The sequence below is a fragment of the Marmota marmota genome, unplaced genomic scaffold, assembly GCF_001458135.2.
Source record: "Marmota marmota marmota unplaced genomic scaffold, marMar, whole genome shotgun sequence".
Taxonomy (NCBI): domain Eukaryota; kingdom Metazoa; phylum Chordata; class Mammalia; order Rodentia; family Sciuridae; genus Marmota; species Marmota marmota.
Window position 1 is genome coordinate 13496542 of NW_026000048.1, and position 24734 is coordinate 13521275.

General features: G+C 34.6%; 1 protein-coding gene and 1 non-coding gene across 2 annotated transcripts in view; one reads left to right on the plus strand and one right to left on the minus strand.

Moving 5' to 3' along the window:
* Nucleotides 1-24734, minus strand: part of Gpr158 (G protein-coupled receptor 158) — a 480026-nt gene that overhangs the window by 65611 nt on the left and 389681 nt on the right. Inside the window, exon 7 of the mRNA XM_015495224.2 lies at nucleotides 10016-10125. Coding sequence (XP_015350710.1) covers nucleotides 10016-10125 — 110 coding nt within the window. The remainder of the gene's footprint in view (nucleotides 1-10015; nucleotides 10126-24734) is intronic.
* Nucleotides 5412-5484, plus strand: Trnat-ugu. The gene has a single exon. It is a non-coding gene; the product is annotated as a tRNA-Thr (tRNA).

Below are 24734 nucleotides of genomic sequence, written 5' to 3' on the forward strand. Positions count from 1 at the left end.
GAAGGAAGGAAGAGGAAGGAAGGAAGGAAGGAAGGAAGGAAGGAAGGAAGGAAGGAAGGAAGGAAAAAAGAAGCTAGCAAAGATTTTCTCCCATTGTGTAGGTTCTTTTTTGTGCTATTGTTTCCTTTGCCGTACAGAAGCTTTTTAATTTGATACCAACCCACTTATTCATCTTTGATTTTTATTTTTACTTCCTGAGCTTTATGAGTCTTATTTAGGAAGTTGGTGCCTATGCCATATGTTGGAGTGTTGAGTCTAAGTTTTCTTCTAGCAGTTGCAGTTTCTGATATAATTCCTAGGTCTTTGATGCACTTTGAGTTGATTTTTTATGCTGGGTGAGAGATAGGGATCTTGTATCATTCTTCTACATATGGACATCCAGTTTTCCCAGCACCATTTGTTAAAAATGCTATCTTTTCTCCAACATATATTTTTGGCACCTTTGTTGAGGTAAACAAGATTGATAAACCCTTAGCCAAATTAACCACAAGAAGGAGAGAAAAGACCAAATCAACACAATTAGAGATGAAAAAGTGATACCACAGACATTTCTCAAATTTGACTGGGGACTATTTTGAAATTTTATATTCAAGTAAATTGGAAAATTTAGATGATATTGACAGATTTCTAAATGCATGTGACCTGCCCAAATTGAAGCAAGAGAATACAGAAAATGTAAATAGACCAATATCAAGCAATAAGATTTAAGCAGCAATTAAAAAATAAAAAGAAAAGAGAAAACTTTCAACAAAGAAATGGCTAAGACTAGATGGATTCTCAACTGCCTTCTGTCAAATCTTTAAAGAACAACAAATGCAAATCCTCCTCAAATTATTCCATAAAATAGAAAGAGAGGGAATTCCCAGATTTATTCTATGAAGCTAGTAGCATCCTGTTCCCCAAACCAGATAAAAACACAACAAGGAAAGAAATAACCTTGGCTTTTAAAGAAGACTTGCTCCCCTTCTCTTTGCTGCATGAATGAATTAATCTTCATTTTCAATTATTCTCTTATCTTCTTCACATAAGGAAAATATTTTCACTATAGAACACACAAAATTTGGATATAGAGTTGCTAACAAAGAGTATCAGGACAATAAAATATTTAAACCTATAGTATGAGAAGTATGAATTCTGTATTACAGGATTTGTTTTCATTTTCAAGTTGGTTAGAATACACATACACAGTAAGTTAAAATCATAACCTAAGTAACAAAAATCTCATATTTCAAAATTTCATATTTCAAACATGATACATAGTCAATAAACTACATATTCTTTATGTATATACCTTTATTTTTTAATTTATTTTTATGTGGTGCTGAAGATCGAACCTAAGACCTCACATGTGCTAGACGAGTGATCTACCACTGAGCCACAACTCCAGCCCCTAAACTGCACATTCTAATGAAAGACTTTTTTCCTATACTTAGGAAATTAGAGCATCTATATAAACATTTTTAAAAATGGAAGCTCACAATTGAAAGACTGAGCATAGATGTTATAAAATAAAGTGCATATCTAAGATACATGTTATATAACAAAGGAAGTAGGACATCTGAAATTAGACAGAATAAATAAAGTTTTAAGTCTCAGTTTTCTGGGTGAGTTACATTCCTATTTTATTCATATCTAATAGTAATTAGTCCTGAAAGAAAGAATAATTAAAATGAATTTTGCTTCCATTTTATTTTACTAAAAATTCTTAGTTTCTGAAAGTGACATAAGTAGAGTGACACAATTAATACTAGCATTAGATCATTCAGCTGGGGCCCTGCAACACTGTGGACAGACAGTGTGATAAGAAGTCACTGGAGGGAGCAGAGTAGGGAGGAATGAGTAGAGGGAATTATCTTCTGACTGAAGTTTTTAAAATTAAAAACTCTTTGAAGCTTAGGAGGTTTCTTTCCATGGCTCCTGTGGGAACCATTCATAATAGCTAGCTGTGTACAGGTCCTAAGGGACACAGACTAAGGTAGCTCCAGACAGACTGCAAATATGCCATACAGAATAGATGAGTACAGAAAGAGGTGAGAGAGCCTTGCTTGTTTTCATGGTCCTCACTTCTTTTACGAACTTTCAAACCTATGAGTGATGAGAATGACAAAACATAGGGTCTGAAAAGCTAAGGTATCTAACTACACAGAGTTTCTGAGAATTACCTAGAAACATGATAGCACATGAATAGTCTATGCACTAAGGTGAGTTTCTTTGATATATGCCACACCAGTACTTCCTTAATTAATGAAATTACAAAGTAGATTTATATTTGTTAAGAACCAAATGACTTTTGATATTTCCTGTGTCATTAAATATGATTTAAAATAATAAAAGTGTCTCCAGTGAGGCTGTCTAAATCTTAACCTCAGAAAGTCCACAGTGGCACTTAATGAATTATTAAACAGGAAAAGAGAAAGTCAAGTCATTCACAAAATTGTTTTTTAAATATTTCTAAAATGCCAGTATCAGAGTTCTGAAACATCAATTTAATACTTTATTCTTTAAAAATCTGTATTAATCATGCCATTTTCCCTAAAACATCTAGTAATTTTTTAGTATATGAGAAACATAGGTGCATGAGGAAAGTCTCAGGTATTTTCCAATTTGCCCCTGAAGCTAAGTAACTTTCTTTAGCTTTGGAACTTTGTCAACTTCCTGAGAAAGTTCAAACAGTGTACTCACTGACTGGAAGAAAGACCTTCCTCAGAAGCATGAATCCCTTTTCTCTCTCCCTCTCTTTCTCTCTCTCTTTTTAAATTTGTTGTTTTTAGATATACTTGACAGTAGAGTGTATTTGACATATTATACATACATGGAGTATAACCATTCCAATTAGGATCCTCATTCTGTGGTTGTACATACACTGGTCATATATTCATATATTATTAGCAAAGGAAAGTTATGTCTGATACATTCTACTGTCTTTCCTATTCCCATACCCCTTCCTTTTCCTTTATTCCACTTTGTCTGATGCTATGAACTTAATTCTTCCCCTCCCTACCTTCCCTTGTTGTAGGTTAGCAACCACATATCAGAGAGAACATTTGGCCTTTGGTTTTTTTGGGACTGGCTTATTTTACTTAGCATATTATCCAGTTCCATCCATTTACATGCAATGAATCCCTATTCTCTAGTGAACAATGTGGCTCTTAAGAAAAGCTGCTATGAGTAATTTTATGTCTGAAGGTATTCTTCATCTCAGAGTAGGCAGCCAGTAAGAAGAGAAACCACAGTGAGCTCAGCAAAATGGGTGGCCAGGAATCTACAATTTCTAGTCAAAATACAATGTCCATAGATATGTGTTTGAAAGATAAATAATGTTGTACTGTTTTGGCTGAGGTTGGCAACTGCCAACCTTAGCAGAAAACTGCCCCTGGGTTCAATCCCCAGTACTCCCACAAAACAAGACAAAACAAATACTATGGGTCAAGACAGGTCATGATGGGTCATGACTTGGGACCTTGCTATGGTTTGAGTATTGTTTGAGCATGTCCCCCAAAGTTTCATGTCTTGGAATCTTGGTCCCCAGTGAAGTTATGTGGAACATATGGAACCTAGTGGGAGTCCTAAGGTCATTGGGGTGCTGCCTTTACGAAGTTTTAAAGAAGTTCTCATGTGACCCAGAGTTATTTCTGAGAGAGTGTTGTTATTAAAAGAATAAGTCTGGTCCCATGTAGCTCTCTGGTTTGAGAGCCCTTGCCAGTAGTGGCACTATGCTGTTTGAACTTTCATCCTCCAAAACTGTGAGACAAATTAATTCCTTTTCTATATAAAGTTAGCCTGCCCCAGATATTTTGTTACAGTAACAGACTAATAAAAATTTTAAACACCATTCATGTATGTGCAGGGGTAAATGTAAGCAGACTTTTAGAAGAGTGTTATGGATTCCCATAGGCATTTGCCTAGTCACCTAAGAATCAATGCTATTATTTTGCAGCTTTCATAAATGAGGGCTAACAATGGTCTGTTAAGGCAGATCAATCTATCCTTAGTCAATAAGGTAAAATAATGGCACTTCTGGCATTTGCTAAAGCTTCATTTAAAATTCTCTGCCACCTATGGTTGTTACAAGTTAAGCTAAAAGAGACAATCTTTAATATATTACAAGCTCTTGCCTTTTCTAGATTGCTACACACTTGCCTTTTTAAAAATTTAAGTTATTTTACTATATTTCATGTGTCCTTAGAAGAATATATACAACAAATATAAATATCTCCCTTTTACTTTTTAAAATTTACTAGGAATGAACTAAAACATATAAAAAATAAGCCTTCCCACAAACTGTAAATATTTGGTGCTAATGAGCACAGCAGAGAAAACTGCTACGGGTTGTACCCAGAGCAAGGAGAGCTGAATAATGCATGAAATGACAAATCCCAGTCCAGAGCCAGAAAAATGCTTTTCATAGCTTACTTAAATATTCATCTTAAACACAGTACAACAACAACAAGAAAAGTCCTTTGTTTTTTCTTGACTAGCCTTAGAAAAAGGAAAAGCTAATGTGTTTTCAGAAACGTTATTATAGGGAAAAGAAAATATTTTTTTCCAGCATTGTTTTTAAATCTTCCCCATCCCCTTTCATTTAAATCATTTCCTTATGTTGCCTTCTGAAGGTATCCTGTCTTATTTGAGCCTAGACTGAGATTTTAAAAACAGAAAGACAAACAAAACAAAACAAACAAACAAACAAAACCCCACCACCAACAACAACAAAAACAAACTAGCTTAGCAGGTATCCATGGAAGTGTTAGATGTCTGTTTAGATGTTTAGACCCACCTGATATCATTCATGTACCAAATCAAATTTACCTCTGGTAACAGAAACAAACACCTTCTATAAATGAATCTTCTTTGTTTTTGCCTATTTCAGTTCTTTTTTCCCTCTTATTATTGATACTGAACTAGCAAAAACTAATTTCATTCTTCTCTCTTTCTTTCTCTAAAGAGGTACAGTTTCAGGTTCAAATAAACTGAATTGCATGGATGGCCTGCCAATAAGGGAGACTATTGTCTAGAGAAAATGAAAGGGCATAATAAAAATAACTAAAAGTCCGTCTGGGGCTGGGGATGTGGCTCAGTGGTAGAGTGCGTGCTTAACCTGTGTAAGGCCCTGGATTCAATCCCCATAACTCTAAATAAATAAACAGATCAACAAATAAAATTTGGTTTGCTTTTGATCATCCCGAATACTGGTGATTCTAAATTATGTCAGTGCTAAAATACTCCTCCAAGAATGGATAGAACATTCCATCCCAACCTGACCTCAACTTTGCATACCTTTGTGTTGTATTGTGTTGATAATCAGAGGGCTTTTTCCTTTGGATTGTTAGGACAGTCTTTGGCTGTATGGCTGCAAATGTGGGAAGAGATCACCAGAGGGAAAAATCAGATGTTTGATAAAAGTAAATGCTGGGGATATAGTTCAGTTGGTAGAGTGCTTGCCTTGTATGCACAAGGCCCTGGGTTCAATTCCCAGTACCACCAAAATAAATAAATAAATAATAAAAAAGTAAATGCTTTTAAGTTTCCATTCCAGACTAAACATTACCATTTCCAAAGATACAACAAGATCCTATATCTTCTTCATGTTTGCTTTAGTTTTCAATGCTCTAGAAATTCTATAGACACTATAATCAATCAGTGCCACACCAGGTGACAGAGAAAGAAATGTTCAAGATTTCCACTAATGCTTGAGAGAAATGCTGGAATAAAACAAAAATTCCCATCTTTCTTGCCAATTTAAGGAACTCTAACAATTATTTTATATATCTATACTCATAATTTTCTTAGAATTTTCTGTGTAGAGGGATATGACTTAATTTTACTTTTAAAAAAATCTTGAAATGAAAAATGAAATTCCTGTGAAAATGGACTATGGCATTCAAGAGATATTACCCCTTAGCCAAGGCTACTTTGATAACTTACTGTGGATCAGGTCCTCCTACAACTTGATTCTATAATTTTCCCTTTAATTCTCTGACCTTCCCCACATCCTTCCAGTAAATTCCTTTAATGTTTAATATCAGTTCCTGTGGTTCACAACCCTCAATTCCAAACTGATATATTTATGTACATTCAAGTTATATTTAATATTTCCAACTTTTCAAGTGAGATATTAAACCATTTTATAGATAAGAAGGCTAATTCTCAGACGTTAATTTATTCTTGCGAGTATAAATAGGTAATGGTAGAAATGAAATTCAAATTTGGTTTGTCAAGATTTATGTATTTCTTCTTTATCTTGTCACTAAAAAGCTTAGATGTCCTTTATTCAGAAGGACTCCTCAGGAATACCAACCAAGAATATACCTTGTGGCTCCGTTTACTAGAACCATCCACCCAGTCATTTATTAAAAAAAAAAAAAAACCTGAATACATAATATGGGCAAAGTAAAGCCTAATACAAAGCTGGCTTAGCCAGCCCTTCCTTCAAGTTACTCATGTTTTTTTGGGATGCTGATTGTTCAGTTTACTGACAAACAATATTATAGCCTGCTAAATTTAAGCAATATGGAAAATAAAATCCAGAATATAATAGTAAAGCCATATGGTTCATAACAGGATAAGAATAATTCAGCTCATTAAATTAGAAATAGTTTCCAGGCAATTTAAGCCTTTAGTGGAGTAATTCTTCACTGCAATGACTTTTAGAGCCACATAGAGAAAAAATAGTTTTAGTTCCAGTCTTTAAAATGAACAAAAGAGATGATGAAGTAATCCAGTTTCTCAAATTCCACCCTTAAGATTATCTGTGAACCAGTTAGTATTTTCTTTAAATCAGTTTCTATTTGTTTTAAAATATTTTTTTAAAAACTTTATATTATCTTAAAGAAAAACAATAGATAACAATTTTGTAAATGAAAAATAACTATAAAAATATAGAGAGTAAAACAAAAATAATGAATCTTAAAAAAAAAAGCAAGTAACAGTGAAAAGCTCTGAGCCTGAAGCCTGATCTGCTCTTTGTTCCAATATCAACTATCAGACAGGTATTAATACATACTAGTTTCTGTCTTTCTCCTGGAAATAATAAAAATGATTGAAAGAGAATCAGAATAGAAGTAATTTTACCACTTTATCATTCAGTGGTATTTTATGCTGTGTTCAAATTCTACCAAATGTCCTTCACACAAAACAGAGTTATGTGTTCTAGACATTTGGGGACACAATGATGTAGCACACAGTAATTCAGGGAATGTGAATATATTATGTGTGGTGAGCACTATGAGAAGTGGTGCCAAGTTGCATCTGACATTTTCATTCATTCACTCATCCATTAATGTTTTTTAATTTATTCTAATTAGTTATACATGACACAAGAATGCATTTTGACAAATCATACATAAATAGACTATAACTTTTCATTCTTCTGATAGTACATGGTGTAGAGTTACACCAGTGGTGTAATCATGCATGCACATAGGGTGATAATGTCTGATTAATTCTACAATCAATCCTTCCTACTTCTTTACCCTCTCCCCTCCCTTCACTCCCCTCTGTCTAATCAAAAGTAACCTCTATTCTTCCCTACCCACCCGCTTAGTGTGAATTAGCATCTGCCTGTCAGAGAAAACATTTGGCCTTTGGTTCTTTGGGATTGGCTTATTTTGCTTAGCATGATGCTTTCTAGCTCCATCAATTTATCAGCAAATGCCATAATTTCATCCCTGTTTGAGGCTGAATAATATACCACTGTGTATATATACCAGTTTCTTTATTCAGTCCTCTCTTGAAGGGTACCTAGGTTGGTTCCATACTTCAGCTATTGTGAGTTGAGCTGCTATAAACATTGATGTGGCTGTGTCAATGTAATATGCTGATTTTAAATCCTTTGGATATATACTGAGGAAGTGCAATAGCTTGGTCAAATGGTGGTTCTACACCAAGTTTTCTGAGGAATCTCCATACTGTTTTCCACAATGATCATACCAATTTATAGTCCCACCAGCAGTGAATGTGTGTACCTTTTTCCTCATGTTCTTGCCAACATTTATTGTTGCTTGTATTCTTGATAATTGCCATTCTGACTGGAGTGAGATAAAATCTTATTGTATTTTTTATTTGTATTCTCTAATTGTTAGAGATGTTCAACAGTTTTTCATACATTTGTTGGCCATTTGTATTTCTTCTTCTGTGAAGTATATGTTCAGATCCTTAGCTCATTTGTTGACTGGGTTATTTGCTTTTTTGGTGTTAAGTGTTTTGAGTCCTTTATGTATCCTGGAGATTAATGCTCTGAGGTGCTTGTGGTAAAGATTTTCTCCTATTCTGTAGGCACTCTCTTCACCTTGTTGATTATTTCCTTTGCTGAGAAGCAGCTTTTTAGTTTTAAATACCTTTCATGTATCAGTCTGTCATTGTGCTGAGTGCTAGGAGTTCAGTGGTAAGACTCTCAAGGAGAAGGTAAATTAGTGAAGAAGAGAAATAATTAAGAAAACTATAGAGCTGTAAAAAGTATTACAATAGACACTAAGCATTAGACTAGTAGGGTAAGAAGTAATTTTCAAAACACAGAAATATACCTATTCTTTCAGCAGTTCTAGAAGGGTTACAGTATACTAAATGCTATCATTGATTTCTTATCTTCTTTAGTGAGTATCAGTTGAAATAGCTATCATATAAAGAATGGGATATCTGGAAGGCACTTGAAGAGCAGAAGGACACAGTAGCAAAGTGTGCTGTAATGTGGAACAAAAGAGGGAAGGCCAGAAAGAACATTTTAGATCATCCAAGCCTCTCCTTTATAAGAAAGATAGGCCTTGATTTCCTAGATATGAAGCCAAATTCAGATTTAAATTGGATCATCTCAAAGTCATTCCAATATTCTTTGCAATTTACCATGTATATAACAAAGAAATTTTGAGAGTCAAGAATATTCATATTTGTTCCAAAAAGATAATTTGGAGCATTCCCAGTAATTAAGTATGGAAAAGAAGAAAAGGAAGGAAGGAAGGAAGGAAGGGAGGAAGGGAGGGGAAATAAAGAGAGAGAAGGAGAGAGGAGAGGAGGAAGGAGAGTTAGAAAGGGAAGGGAGGGAGAGAGACAAAGGAAAGGAAAAGAAATAGATTCTTATGTGCTATAATTATCATATTTTTTAAAGGTTGAAAGGGTAGACATTTAAAAACAAATGTGTTATGTTTCTGAAGCATATTATGACATCTAAAATAAACCATTGTATAATACAGACTCATATTCAAAGACTTTTACTGAGAAACACTATTACCAAATTAGCATGAATGGCTTACTATGGTTATCAAAAAAGTTTAAAGATAATTCATACAAGAGTTTTCTCTATATGGTTACAGTTTATTCCTACTGGAGAATTCTTTCTCTGATGTTTTTTTGGCACAACATCACTAAGATTTTCTTTAAACTTGGAAACAGGAAGCAAGAAAAAAGTCTTCAATAATTTCAAGCCAACCCTTGCCACTGTGGACAGGTAGTTTGTTTTATTGCCTCATTCTTAATATATTTAGTTTTGAAACCAAGTCTAAAGAAATTTATGGTATTCTTCATTGTCAAGGTTGATAATCACTGAAACATATTAGTTAAGGATGAAAACCAAGAAATTAACTTTGCTCATAGAATTGATCAGCAGGATTACCCTGGAACATGGAAATTGGGAATGGAGGACAATAGTTCTTGTCAAACAAGGATATAGCTCAATTCTCCCAAACAGGATTCCATGGTAACTCAGACATGAATCATCATTTCAGCTGTATTTTCTTTGTATTCCTTCCTGTTTTTAGCTAGTAAATACTATTTAACATCCTAATTTTTTTAGAACTAACCCTTTCCATAATTGATGACATTTTACTAAAGCATCAAAGAGTTCTGTTATATTAAAAATTTCCTTAGAGACTTTAAAGCAATTGCTTTGAAATTGAAAACTACATATCATCTTGCTATCTAAATTCTTGAAATTAAACCATCGAAGAGGCCAATCCAGCTATCATTACATGCAAAACCAAATAATCTGATCTTTCTATAGAAATGAAAGACTAATAAAATATACCTGTGAAGCTTGAGAGTGACTGTTCCATAAACAGTGGCAAAACCAAGAAGACGGACCCATCTTAGGAGAATACAGCGAAATGTACTTGGCTTAAAATACAAAATAACAACCTGTAGGATGAGAACACAAAGAAAGAAAACTTCAGGATCAGCTGATGACCCACAGACTAAAGTTAGTATTTCATAACCTGATGTTTTGTATACCTGAAGTTTATATAAGCACACACTTATTTGAATAATTCTTTAAAATGATACTTTAATCACTCATTGTCCAGATTGAAAGACTACAGTCTCTACTTCAAATTGTTTTTTTTACCTTAAAATAAAATATAAATTCTTTATATGCAACATTGAGGAGTTTCTATTAACTATTTCTATGTCTCTAGTAGTCCAAACTTAACCTCTTTTTACTTCCCAACATAGGCAAGCTAGGTGACCCCTCTTGGCATTCTCCACCACAGCCTTGTTTATTCCCACCTACAATACCTTTCTGATCTCTGAGGTAGCCCTAAAATTCCTAAAATCACCCCAGACTGCACTCCCTATAAATAATCTCTCATTCCATTGTTACTTTTTTTCTTCTTCATTTGAACTCCTGGGGATCAAAACCAGGGCTTTGTGCATGCTAAGCAAGCACTACCAATGAGCTACATCCTCAGGCCTTATATTCATTTTATTTTGGGACAGGGTCTCACTAAGTTGGTCAGGTGGGCCTTGAACTGCTCTTGCCTCAACTTTCTGGGTAGCTGGGATTACAGGAATAGCCAGCTCATTTTTACTTCATATTATTTGGGTCCATTAATTCACTAACTCCTTGCTTCTTACTCCAGAATTTTCATTCAACAAGTAATAATTAAACATTTTGAGCATTGTGGTATGTGCTGCTGATACAAGATCCAAAGGCCAATTAGGAGTGAAAAGAAATGTAAATAGGGATTTGAATTAAAGTAACATAGTTACTGTGGTAAATATCTGTACAGTTCCAGTAGGATTATTAAGGAGTGAGTGGCTCATTCTAAGTGATGGTGGGGCATGGGGCATCCAAAAGATATTTGCAAGGCATTCTATCACCTTTCATATACTGCTGTTTGATTTTCAGCAAGGTCTTGTAAACTAAGAATTGGTTTGACCATGCCTAAAGAGCTCTGTGTAGCACTAAAGGATTAATGCTGTTGAAAAATGCAGATTTGTGTTATTCTGGTAGAGCAGCTGGCCTGAACTGATTCTGTTGAAATCAAGACCATCACAACAGAAAATACAGCCACTGCCAAAACCCTATTGTTGTTGTTGTTGTTGTTTGTACCAGAGACATGCATTCCTGGGGCCATACATACACACATATGTCTGTTGTTGTTGTTGTTTGTTTGTTTGTACCAGAGACATGCATTCCTGGGGCCATACATAACACAGTACCTTAATTTTCCAATTCACTAGTTATTGTAAAGATACAGATCAAGATTTGTCTTCAGAATTTTTCAGAAAAATGTTTAAATTTGGCAAAATTTCAAAAAATAATATAAAACCCCTTCTTTTATTTATTATTTTCATAGAACAGGTTAAGTTTCTATAAATTTATATTCTGTTTTAGCTCATAGATTTCAGACTTGTCTCTATAAATTTGTATTATATTTTAGCTCATATATTTTAGACTTATTTCATTAGCACAAGAATCTAACACTAATTATGAGTTCTGCAAAGCAAGCTCTATTATTTTTTAAAGAACCAAAGCTGAAAAATGGAAAGAAAACTTAAGAGGAAAACAAATAGAGAAACCTTGGGGCATATACATGTTCCTTTTTTATGCCTGGGAGAAATACAGATTAGAGTCTAGAAATCTAAAATATAGAACACATAAAATCTCAAAAATTTCTCCTAGCAATGGCTTTAAAAATAATTCTAGAACAGAGGACTCCTGAGACTGCAAAAATCCTGGGAGTTATTGTAAAACTTACCATTATACAGTAAGCTAACTCTGAATGAGTAAATGAATGAGCAAAGGTGAATAATTATAATGCAGAATTCTGCATACTTTTTAAATTTAAATAAAGAATTACTCCTCCACTGTTTGGGAACTACTGATACACCTTTAAAATTTTATCTCAGAGATGAAGAACTTGAGGGCTTGTTACTATAAGGAAAGACTGAGTTAGAAATAAATGAAATAATGAGCCATTTTTTAAAGCATCCATGGATGAAGTATACATTTAAAAAGTCATAGGAAATTAAATCCTAGTGAACTTAACAAAATGTATTATTAAAAACAGTTCAGTAAATAATGAACAGGAATTTGTGCTTTGGGTGTACAGAGGCAATGTGGATGGTCTTAGTTCTATTCTTTATTAATTGTGTGACTTTCACAAATTACTTAACATTGCCTCAGATGACTCATTTGTAAACCAAAAAAATTAATAATACTTCATTCTGGTATTGTTTATGTTTAAATGCAATCATGTGGGGTAAGAAAACAGTGCATGGTACTTTGAATATTCAATAGCATTGGCTAATGTTATTAAGAGAGTTGATATATTTATTCTTTGTTCCAAAGTTACCATTTTGATTATAGTATAATTGTACCCCATTATTTTAATGAATTATTTTATTTTTTATGGGGAGGACCAAGGATTGAACTCATGGGTGCTGAGCTACATCTTTTGTTTTGTTTTTAACTTTGAGAGAGGGTCTCACTAAGTTGCACAGGAAAAACATTAGGGTTCACTAATCATTGTGATTCTAGTTCTAATTATAATTTTTGATATTTACTTTGTGTAGGGAAGTAAAGGATTTGGAAGCCACAAAAAATATGATATGGATTAGATACTCAAATTGGTTATAATTTAGTAGAGTAGATATTACATGTAAATGATGAAAATAATGATATTATCATGCTAAATGTTTACATAGTACTTAATGTATGCTAGGCACAAAAAATTTTTACATATATGTAATCACTTCATCCTCACAACACTTATAAATTAGGGACATTTATTTTACAGACTTGAGGAATAAAAAATTTAAGTGATATCCCCAGGTCTCACAGCTAGGAGGTGTCAGAGACAGGATCTGAATGGAGGTGGTTTGACTCCAGAGTTCATTCTCATAAGAAAACTAGGTGACTCTGTCTCTCAAAAGGGCTCTATTAGCAGGGAAGGTGACCAATGTCATTATCCTGTGAACAGTAGTGTAAGGATTTTAGAGGAGGGGAAAATTACTTTCAGTAAAAACTAATGAAGTTCTACTAGGAGGGATGACATCTGAGTAAGAACCTGAGGAGGAACAGATTTAAGTTTGTAGGTAAACAGGAAAGAGGGAGGGAACCCAAAACAAAATATGTTGTGGGACAGTTCCAGAGTGTGGAGAGTACAGTTACAGTCAGGACATAAAGAGGAATACTAGAAATAAAGCTATAAAATAGAGATGAGGCTAGATAAGTGTAAGCACTAATAGGATGAGGAACTTATTTTATTCCAAGAACATGAAATTTTATTTATTCCACGAGCAAAAGACACACCACTAAAATTTTTTGAATTAAGATCAGAAGTGTGCACCAAGGAATTCATCCATCTGCAGCATGTCAAAAAATTAGTTGGGCAATGGAAAAGGAAGAGACTGAATGTGAGAGAATAGTTGGGAGGAAAAAAACAAAAAGACATGAGTTCATTATCTTCCTACCAAACTTTCTTTTCCCTATCTTATTGCAGTGTTCTTCATATTAGTCCCCAAATGTAAACTGCTGGGACATTTCTGATTACCTCACTGTCCTGCTTAAAACCTTTCAGTGGCTCTCTGCATTCTTAGGGAAAAGTCAATATTATTTAAGATGGCTGACAAGGCTCTTCACAATTGAATCCAGCTCATCTTAACTGCATCATTACTTTCCACCCATACAAGCCCTCCAGTTTTTCCATGTGCAGTCTCTTTTGACTGCGTGTGCTTTATATAACTCTAGAAAGAGAAGGGCCTTTCCATGGCTTAGCATATAATCCCTACTTCTTAATCCTCTCTTCCCTCTAGCAGGTTGCAGGCTCTGTGGCAGCCATATTCATCTGTGACACTGGTGCTAACGGAGTCCTCATATGCAGAAAAGTCTCAATAAATGTTTGTTGAGTGAAAGAAAAAATATAAAGCTACAGGAAAAAGTACAGCTGGGTGTAACTAATGTTGTACAGTTGGAAATTCAATCTTTCATGGGACCAGAAGAAAGAAAATGCTGACTGAAGAATACATTGGGCAGCTAATTATTTGTGGAGGCGAAAGAGAACCAAATGTCACAGATATGTGAAGAATTTTTAAGTCTGAGTGACTGAGAGGAGGATGGAAAAAGAAAGGAAGCATAAATCTGAGGAAAATTATAATACTTCTACCTAGAAATTTCCCCACCTCATCCTTCCTATCTCAGCTCAGGGTTGGCATCTCAGCTCTCCTCACATCCCACAGACTTAAGTTAGATCTCTATCTTGTTTGCATGTTATTTACTCTCATTGAATACTAAGTTTGCTTTCATTGCACTCACCAACTCTATTTTGAAATAATTATATCTGTAATTCATTTTTAATAGGTCTCCTGAGCTAGTTTATAAAAAACATAAGGGAAGGAACTATACTATTCAAAATTGCATGCCCATTCCCTTGTATAATACTTGGTAATGATAGATAACTAATATATGCATGCGGAAACAATGAGAATTTTAAAAAAACAAAAGAAAGAAAGGAGAAAGAAGCAAGAAGAGGAGAAAGATTAAGTTCACTTTTTGATATACTAAGGACATAAATTACCTAGAGGATCCAATTCATATTCAGTTTATAGTGGTTAATATACTGTATACTTAGAAAAAACAAAGCCCAACGTGAAAATACAATGTTTCAGGTACTTTCAAACCCTGATATTTAACTTCTCATTGTTCAACAACATATGTAAACATAGTCTAACAAGATTAATATAAAACACATAACCTCTCCCAAAACTCAAGTTAATAACATTTCATAACAGACTTTGGTAGGAGAAGAGATGGAGAAAAACTAAGCCACTAATTTGAAAAATCTTTGAATGATGATGATTCTACTGATACTATACTGATAACTGTTATTTTTATGTTACAATAATAATAGCTACTGCTATGGCTTTAATGTCCCCTCTAAAACTCATGTTGAAATTTAATTTTCATTGCAACAGTGTTAAGATGTAGGGTCTTTAAAATATGATAAGGGCTCTGCCCTCATGATTGGATTAAGGCCATTATGGCAGGAGTGGAATAGTTATCAAGGAAGTTTTCTCCTGATTAACAGGATAAATTTGGTCTGAGTTTTCTCTGACTTGCCAATGCTTCTTGCCTTTCAGCCTGGTATGACACAGCATGATGCCAGTGTTATGCTTTTGGCTTCCCAGCATCCAAAATTATGAGCCACATAAACTTCTACTGTTTATAAATAATCTAGTCTGTGGTATTCTATTACAGCATCAGAAAATGGATCCAGACATTTAATCACACTCATACTGATCACTAATCTAGACATGTTACTTATGTTTAGGGTCTAAAAGTACACTTATTACCTTTATCTTAAAGAAAAAGAAACCAAATTTTGATGGAGTTAACTAATTTTACCCTGATTGTTATTGTTAAAATAGTTTTAAAACCAAAATGCATAAAGTTTCTGTACTGGAAGTCCTGCTGAAGACATAATTTCAAATTATATAGTCCAAGGTAATACTATCTCCATATTCTTTCCAATACCAGAGACTAATGATAAATATAAAGACATTGTATCATATGTATAGAAAGCAGAATATGTGTACCACCCAGTTCATTGAGTAACTTAAGGACTGAAAAGCATGTATAACTACTGTTGGAAGACTGTACATAGAGTATAAATTATAGGTGCTGTAGAACAAGACATCCTAAATAAAGGAGATAGGTAAAAAATAAAGAAATACATTCAGGGTCAGCAGCAGAAGTGGTCATATCAAATGCACCAATTTTTCTTGAATATAACTTCTTAGTAACTTGCTACAATTTCCCCAGAAGTTTGGTGCCTCTACTCTCTTTGAAAGTAAGGCTAAAGTGTGAAAGCCTAATGTAGCTCTTTTTAAGTACTTGGTTCTTAATTATAGCAATTGTTTTCAGATACTTACAAAATCAGTTGGCTGATTTTAGTGGTGGGTTACATTAGGCATTGAGTTTTTTCTTTCTTTTATTGATTCTTCTTAGTTATATATGACAGTAGAGTCCATTTTGATAAAATTATACAAGAAGGAAAAATATCTTATTCTAATTAGGACCCCATTCTTGTTGGGTGGGCATGATGGTGAGATTCACTTGGGTGTTCATATGTGTACACAGGAATATTAAGTTAGATTTATTCTACTGTCTTTCTATTCCTATCACTCTTTCCTTCCTTTCAATCCTCTTTGTCTAATCTACTGAAATTCTCTTCTTCCCCTCCCCTCCTTTATTGTGGTTTAGCTTCCATATATCAACAAAAACATTCAACCATTTGGTTTGGGGGGATTGGCTTATTTTACTTAGCATGATAGTCTCCAGATCCATCCATTTACTGGCAAATGTCATAAACTCATTCTTAATTATGGCTGAGTAATATTCCATTGTCTATATATACAATTTCTTTATCCATTAATTTGTTGATAAGCATCTAGCTTGGCTCCATTGTTTAGCTATTGTGAATTGTGCTGCTATAAACATTGATGTGGCTGTGTACTGTAGTATGTTGATTAAATCTTTTGACTATATGCTGAGGGATAATTGGGTCAAATGGTGGTTCCATTCCACATTTTCTTAGGAATACTGCTTTCCAGAGGGATTGTACCAATATGCAGTTCCACCAGCAATGTACAAGTGTACCTTTCCCCCACACCCAAAATTCTAGTCTAGACTCTACCACTAAAGGGACAGAGGAATGGGACAGATCCCTTAAGTTCTCTGGCCTTCAGTTTCTCCACAATTTAATAAAGATACATTGTCTGTAGAAGCACTTAATAAACAATATAACAATGGAGAAATGCCAGTTTTATTACTATCATATGAGAATTACTTTTGATATTTGTCACATTTGAACTAACAATCTATTTTGTCTTCTTATGCTGTATCCTCAAATACCAACAGAAAAGAAGATTCTGAATGTGGTAGAGCTGAGAATGGAGTGTATAAGGAAAGAAACAAACAAGGCAAACTGAGCTTCCTTAAATCAGAAGCAGAGCTATTAACATGATGGTAAAAGCAGGGGAACTGGGTGTGTTTTGTTATTCATACATAACAAATTACCATAAACTCAGTGGCTTAAAACAATACTATTTCTTATCACAATTTCAGTGGGTCAGTAGTCCAAGCAATGTCTGTCTCATGGTGTCTCCTGAGACTGCAATCAAGCTATTGCTCCAGGCTGTGGTTTCATCCAATCTCCTTTCAGGATCATACATTTGTTTTGGGGGTTCCACTCCCTAAGAGCAGGGGAACCAAAGCCATTCATCCTTGCTGGTTGTTGGCTGGTGATTACTCATAGTTCCTTGTCAGGTGGACCCTTCCAATATGACAGCTTGCTTCATCAAAGCCAGAGAGTCTGATAGCAAGATGGAATTCATAATCTTTTACAACTTCACTGTGGAGGTAACAATTTTCTCAGTGTTGATATGTTTTATTGATTAGAAACTGGTACAGTCAATATGGAAAGCGGTATGGAGATTCCTGGAAATCTGGAAATGCAATCACCATTTGACCCAGCTATCCCTCTCCTCAGACTATATCCAAAAGACCTAAAAACAGCATACTACAGGGACACAGCCACATCAATGTTTATAGCAGCACAATTCACAATAGCTAAACTGTGGAGCCAACCTAGATGCCCTTCAGTGGATGAATGGATAAAAAAAATGTGACATATATACACAATGGAATTTTACTCAGCATTAAAAGAGAATAAAATCATGGCATTTTCAGGTAAATGAATGGTGTTGGAGAAGATAATGCTAAGTGAAGTTAGCCAATCCCCCAAAAACAAATGCCTAATGTTTTCTCTGATATAAGGAGGCTGACTCATAGTGGGGTAGGGAGGAGGAGCATGGGAGGATTAGATGAATTCTAGATAGGAAAGAGGGGTGGGAGGGAAAGGGAGGGTGCAGGGGATTAGCAAGAATGATGGAATGTGATGCACATCATTATTTAAAGTACATGTATGAAGACTTTACATATTTTATATACAAACAGAGATATGAAAAATTATGGTATATATGTGTAACAAGAATTGTAATGCAAAAAAACAACCAAAGTACATGTATAAAGGCATAAATTGGCGTGAACATACTTTATATACAAAGATATGAGAAATTGTGCTCTATATGTGTAATAAGAATTGTAATGCATTCTGCTGTCATGTATTTAAAAAAAATAAAATCAATAAAACTAAAAAAAAAAGAAAGAAAGAAACTGGTATGCCCAGGATTTAGTGTTTTCCCTATTGGGTTTCAGTCTTGCTTTGGTTCCGTCTCTCCTTATTATTTCCCTATTCATTTCTTTTTGGAATGGAAATGTTTGCCCTGTGTCATAGTATCTTGGAAATATGTAAATTTTCTTTTGGTTTTTACAGGGGCTAGCAGCTGAGTTTGCCTAGAGTCTCAGAGGAGATTTTGTACTTGGACTTTTGAGCAATGCTGGAACACTTAAGACTCTGAAAACTCCTGGAGCTAGACTGAATGTATTTTTGCCTTATGAGATTTGTATGAATGAGCTTTGGAGGGTTCAAGGGTGTGATTCTATGGCTTGGATCTGGAATATCCCCCAGGAGCTCATGTGTTAAAGGCTTGATTCCCAACACTATTGGGAGATAGCAGAAACTTTAAGAGAGGATCCTAGTAGCAGGGCTCTTAGTCACTGAGGTCATGACTTTGAAAATTATAGTAGGACCCCAGAACCTTGTCTTCCTTTCTCTTTCAAACCCAAGCCATAAGGTACACAGCTTTGCTACACTAGATGCTCTCCATCAGGGCATGCTGCCTCCTCACAGACCCAAAAGCAAAAGGGCCAAGTAACCATGGATTAAAATCTCCAGAATGGTAAGCCAAAATAAAACTTCCCTCTGTATAAGTTGATTACCTCGGTTATTTTGTTAAAGCAGTGAAAGCATACTAACAAGTATTATTATCCCCATTTTACTTATAGGGAAACTGAGGCATAGTTAAGTTTGGGAATTTATACAAGGTCACATGGCTAAAATATGGGAGAGTTGGGGTTTACACTTGGACTGAGTGTTGGGCCTGAGGTCATTATAACTTCACTTTATTGCCTATCATTATATACAAAAGGTAAAAATACAAGGGTAAATGTGGTGGTCTTTGTTGGACGCTGGATGTTCTAGAATGCCTGGTGCCTTAGAACTATGGCCAAAATGTTCAGTGTAGTGAGCAAGGAGGGGTTGACTGAATAATATTGTTTATATGGTAAAAAATAATGTTCAAGTTAAAAGAAATGAAAAATATAATTAAGGAGTGAGTTTAACAAGTGGGTAAATGAATGCTTAAAAAGACTAAAAAGAAGAGAAAAATGTGAAAGGGAAGAGTGACATCCCAGAGACTGAACTACTGAGTCAGAAAGATGTAAAGATGTAGTCACAAACATGGAAAAAAATAAAAGCTAGAAACCAATTCAGTGACATTCAACTCTGAACATCAGAACCACCTATGGCAGTTTTAAAATATACAGAAATCCAGGTTACACTCATGGAAACTCTGAATTTAGTAAGGCCAAGAGATTAACTGAATAATTAAAATCTGGGACTGGGGTTGTAGCTCAGTGGTAGAGTGCTCACCTTGCAGGTGGAAGGCAAAGGGTTCAATCCTTAGCACCACATAAAAGTAAAGGTGTTGTGTCCACTACAACTAAAAACATTTTTAAAAAAATTCTGTCTCTTTCTCTCACCCCACTCCCCACCTCTTCCTCCTCCTGCATCTTCTTGCTTCACTTACCCTCCTTCCCTACCTCCCTTCTTTCCTCCTTCCTTTCCTGCTTCTAAGGATCCACAGGTGTTTTTAATTTAACAAGGGCTAAGGGCTGCTGTACCAACTTACAGCCCAGAAGCAAGTCATATGTGGAACTAGGATAACTGGAGTTCAGACTAAGCCTAGGGAAGGGTAAGGAAAATGTCTGAGAACTACTAAACTGCAGCAGGAATTCTATTTCTAGAAAAATGTCTTAAATACACACTTATGCAAAATATACAAAGATGTACACCCAAAAATATTCACTAAAACACTTTGTAAGAGCATAAACATTGAAATTATTTTCCACTAATAAGGGACAGTTTAAATATAGTAATTCATATTACATCCATAAAATGGAAAACCCTGAAATTTTAAATAATTAAGAAGATCTGATTCTGTTGTTGTGAATACATCTTTAAGAGAAATAGTTAAATAATAATAAAATTGCAGAGAAATATTAAAATCTGACTGTATCAAAAGGTATGCCTGGAGAATATTCAATAGACTATTAAGACTATTTATTCCTGGGTAGGTGAACTGGGGATTGAGGAGGCAGGCAGGGAGAAGATTTTTACTTTTTAACTAATGTGCTCTGGTACTAATTTATATTTTTAACATGAAAATATATCACTCTTATTATAAAGGAATTAAAATGCATGAAAGGATTTTCAATTGATTCATTGTTATCACTATAAATGCCTGGTTCTTAAAATGGGGTATGGAGGATGATTTCTAAGGATTGGGTAAAAGAGAGCAAAATGTAAAAAATACCATGGGTAATAAGTATGAGGTGACATTTATGTGGAGGGGGCAAGATACAGAAAATTACTCAAGAGAATCTCAAGAACTCTAGACCTCAATGAGCAACAGAATTCCTCAAAAGAGTTGAAGTACATAACAGTTAGAGAAGGAAGAAAAATGATGAACAGACACAATATACAAAAAATGATTATAGGAAAAAGCTCTTTTGAAGTCCAGAACAGAATACAAGAGGATTCTGATCCTTAGGTCACTCCTGTCCCTAACAATGGACTCTGTTCAGCTTAGTATTATGGTCATTCTTCTCACTGATAATATCATGTAGATCATTCACTAGAAAAACAACAACTATCTTTCCATTTAGAGTCCAAAGATTTATATCAATGCTCCTCATTCCAAATTCAGGTAAAGAAAATGTACAAAACATATAATACAATAGGTTCCATAAACTACAACTTAAACTAAAAATCTAAAATGTAATGCAAACTATAGTCACAACCTAGGCTAGAATTGGCCTGGTAGTCATATTTCTCCTTCTATGGAGAAGTTACCATTGCTGGTATTAACTCTCAATACCATGGGCAAAAATAAGAATATACAGAAGTTGACCCTTCTATCTGAGGCTTCCATATTGCAGATTCAATCAACTGCTGATCAAAAACATTTTCTAAAAAGTTGCATCAGAGGCTGACAGGTATAGCTCAGTGATATTGCTTGGCTAGCATCTGAAAGGCCTGGTGTTTGATTCCCAGAATTAACAAAAATTACATCTGTAATGTTTTATATATATATATATACCCATATATATATTTTCACTTGCCATTATCACTAAACAATGCAACATAACAAGTATTTACATTGTTATTAGATATTATAAGCAATCTAGTGATGATTTAAAGCATACAGGAGGATGTGCATAGGTTATGCAAATACTATACCATTTTATATAAGGGACTTGAGAATCTGCATCAACTTTTGGTATCCACGGGGGGTCATGGAATGAATCCCAGCAAATACATAGGTATGACTATACTTCTTGAGAAGCAAGATAGGCTAGTGGAGAGATTATAGGATTTGTGGACACAAGGAACTGCTCTCCCATTTACTAAATGTGTGACTTTGAGCCGTTCATTCTAGCTATCTCCTTCTACACCTAGAAAATTCAATTAATAATGCTCCCTTCTCTCCTTCCTCAGGATGAGTAAAAGAAGCACTAGTGTAACTAAAGTTGGTATAATCATTTCTCCTCTATTCTTTAAATATCAACATAAAACCCCTTTTATTCTTGCTTAAAGTGAACATCAGATGATTCTATCAGACCCTCATAAATTCTCTCAGTGGCAAATCAACATAAATGATATAAAATTCCTGTGATGAGGGAGTTCTTTGCCAGCTCCCTCAGTCTGACTAATTGTCTCATCCCTTGTAAGAGGACACATTCTTATTACTCAGCTCAAAATAAAAGGGGCTCAAAATAAGTGTCTAACTGTAGGTTGCCATAAGTGCTCTTCAGAATTTCTCAGTAAGCTATAACAAATGGATTTTCTTTAATCCTCTATTTCTGGTTTTCAGAAGACAGTTCTTTTAACAATAAGAATGGCCAATAATAAAAAATAACATGTATGTAGGGTTTTTGTTGTTTATTATGTATTTGATTTTCTTTTGTTCCTGAGCCGTGATGCTTAGGAGGTTAAGTGACTGATCCATGATGACATAGCTTAAAGATATAAAAGGTGGAATTATCATAAATTGTCAACATTTTCAGAGAAGGTTTTCTCTTTTTTAATAATGAATATTATTTGTTCACCATAAGTTGCATTGCCTTATTGGCAAAAGTCAAATTATTAATTGCTCCACAACCCAAGATTTTAAGATAAGCATAATTCATATACTTAAACTATTTTTCTACACTTAGACAAAGATTTTCTTCCTTTAAAATTCACTCATTCAATAGGCCCCCCTCCTTTTCATGTCTCTATAAGTCAAATTCTAAGGGACTTCTTGTCCACAGAAGAATGTGCTTTCTGTCATCTTCTTCCTTTAATTCCTGCCACTCTCCTCTGCAATTCAATGCACCCTAACTTAATTTCTCTACTGCTTTTATTCCATTGTCTTTCAACACTGGTTGTTCTCTGTGATTTATACCTTTGGTCATATCTTGGATCTTGATATTACCTGGAAAAGTGCTGCCCCATATGAACATATAACTTCCATAACTCTATGTCTATCTTTGCGCCATTATTCCTAGAGAATTCTCCCCCCACAACACACTTTTTTTCCCCCAGCAAATTCCCTGCTCATTATTCCAGAAGGTTGATCTAGGAAGTAGAACCAAAGTCCACTGTACAAACCAGGGAAACTATTGAAAGTGAAAGGTCAGGCCAAGTTCCTAATGGCTAAGAATGAAGAAGTCCATTTTAAGAGTGGCTTTTCTCCAAAAGGCAGTCAGTAAATCTAGCAATGATAAGATTTCTGCTTTTCCTTGAATTGCATGTCAATCTTCACCAATAAGTTATGGTGGTATTAATATATTTTACTACATTTTTTTCATATTGCATTTGTATTGCTAATCCTTCCTTGATGTTTTTATTTTCTATTTGTGCATGCTAGTAAAAGAACACAACACAGTTGAAGGCAATGCTTAAGTAGCCAGACAAAATTCCAGGATAGCTAGCTACCTTCCCCTCCCTTCAACCAAAGACTTTCTAAAGATGCCTTCTGATGAGCAGAAACCTTTAACTTCCATGAATTCAAAATTATTCACTTTATATTTTATGTTCAGTTATTTGTGTGTGTTCCCAAAGAAACTGTTGCCTAACCCAAGGGGTCATCATTTTCCCCCACACTTTTATCCAGTTGTTTCATCACCATTTGTTAAAAAGACTTTCCTTGTTGAATTACTTTGAAGCCTGTCTAAAAAGTCAGTGGATTTTATATGTGTGGGTCTATTTCTGGCTGCTTTATTTTGTCCCATTGATCTATTAATCTACCCTCAGAACAATTAACATTGTGTTGAATCCTGTAGCTTTAGAGTTACTCTTGAAATCTGACAATATACATTCTCTATCTGTGTTGCTTTTTAAATATTGATTTAGCTAGTCTAGATCCTTTTTCATACAAATTTTAGAATCAGTTTGTCAATTACTCCAGGTAAAGTCTATTGGGGTTTTGATTACAACTGTAATAATACTGATTTGGAAAGAATTGACATCTTTTAATTCATACCTATCATATGTTTCTCCATTTATTTAGATTTTCTCTATCTTTTCTCTGCAATATCTTTTTTCAGTGTACATATTTTTCAGTGTACATATCTTGTAGTTTTCAGTGTACATATATTGCACATTTTTAACAACTTTATCTCCAAGTATTAGTGCTTTAAGATACTATATGTGTAATATTAAAGATATAATTTTCTAGTAGTTTGCTACTGTCTATAGGAATACGTTATTTTTGTATGTTGATTTTGTATCTTACAACTTTGACAAATTCACTTATTCTATTGTAGATTTTTCAGATATTTTATATAAACAATTATGTTGTCTGTAAATAAAAATATTTTAATAATTTTGGGGGTATACTAGGATTGAACTCAGGAGTGTTTTGCCACTGAGCTACATCCTTGGCCCTTTTTCATTTTTTTGAGACAGGGTCTCCATAAATTTCTAAGGCTGGCATGGTACTTGCAATCCTCCTGCCTCTGTCTCCCAAGTAACTGGGATTACAGGTGTGTGCCACCAGCTCAGGTTTTTGTGTGCTGTACTGGGGATTAAACCCAGGGACACTTCATTATTGAGCCAAATCCTCAGCACTTTTTTTTTTTTTGAGACACAGATTCACGATGTTGCCCAGCCTGGCCCCAAAGGAGTGATCCTTCATCCCCAACATCCTCAGTCTCTGGGATCACAGGTATGTGCTACTGTACCCCAGTTATTTTAATACTTCTTTCTCAATTTGCAGTCTTTTATTTATTTTTCTTA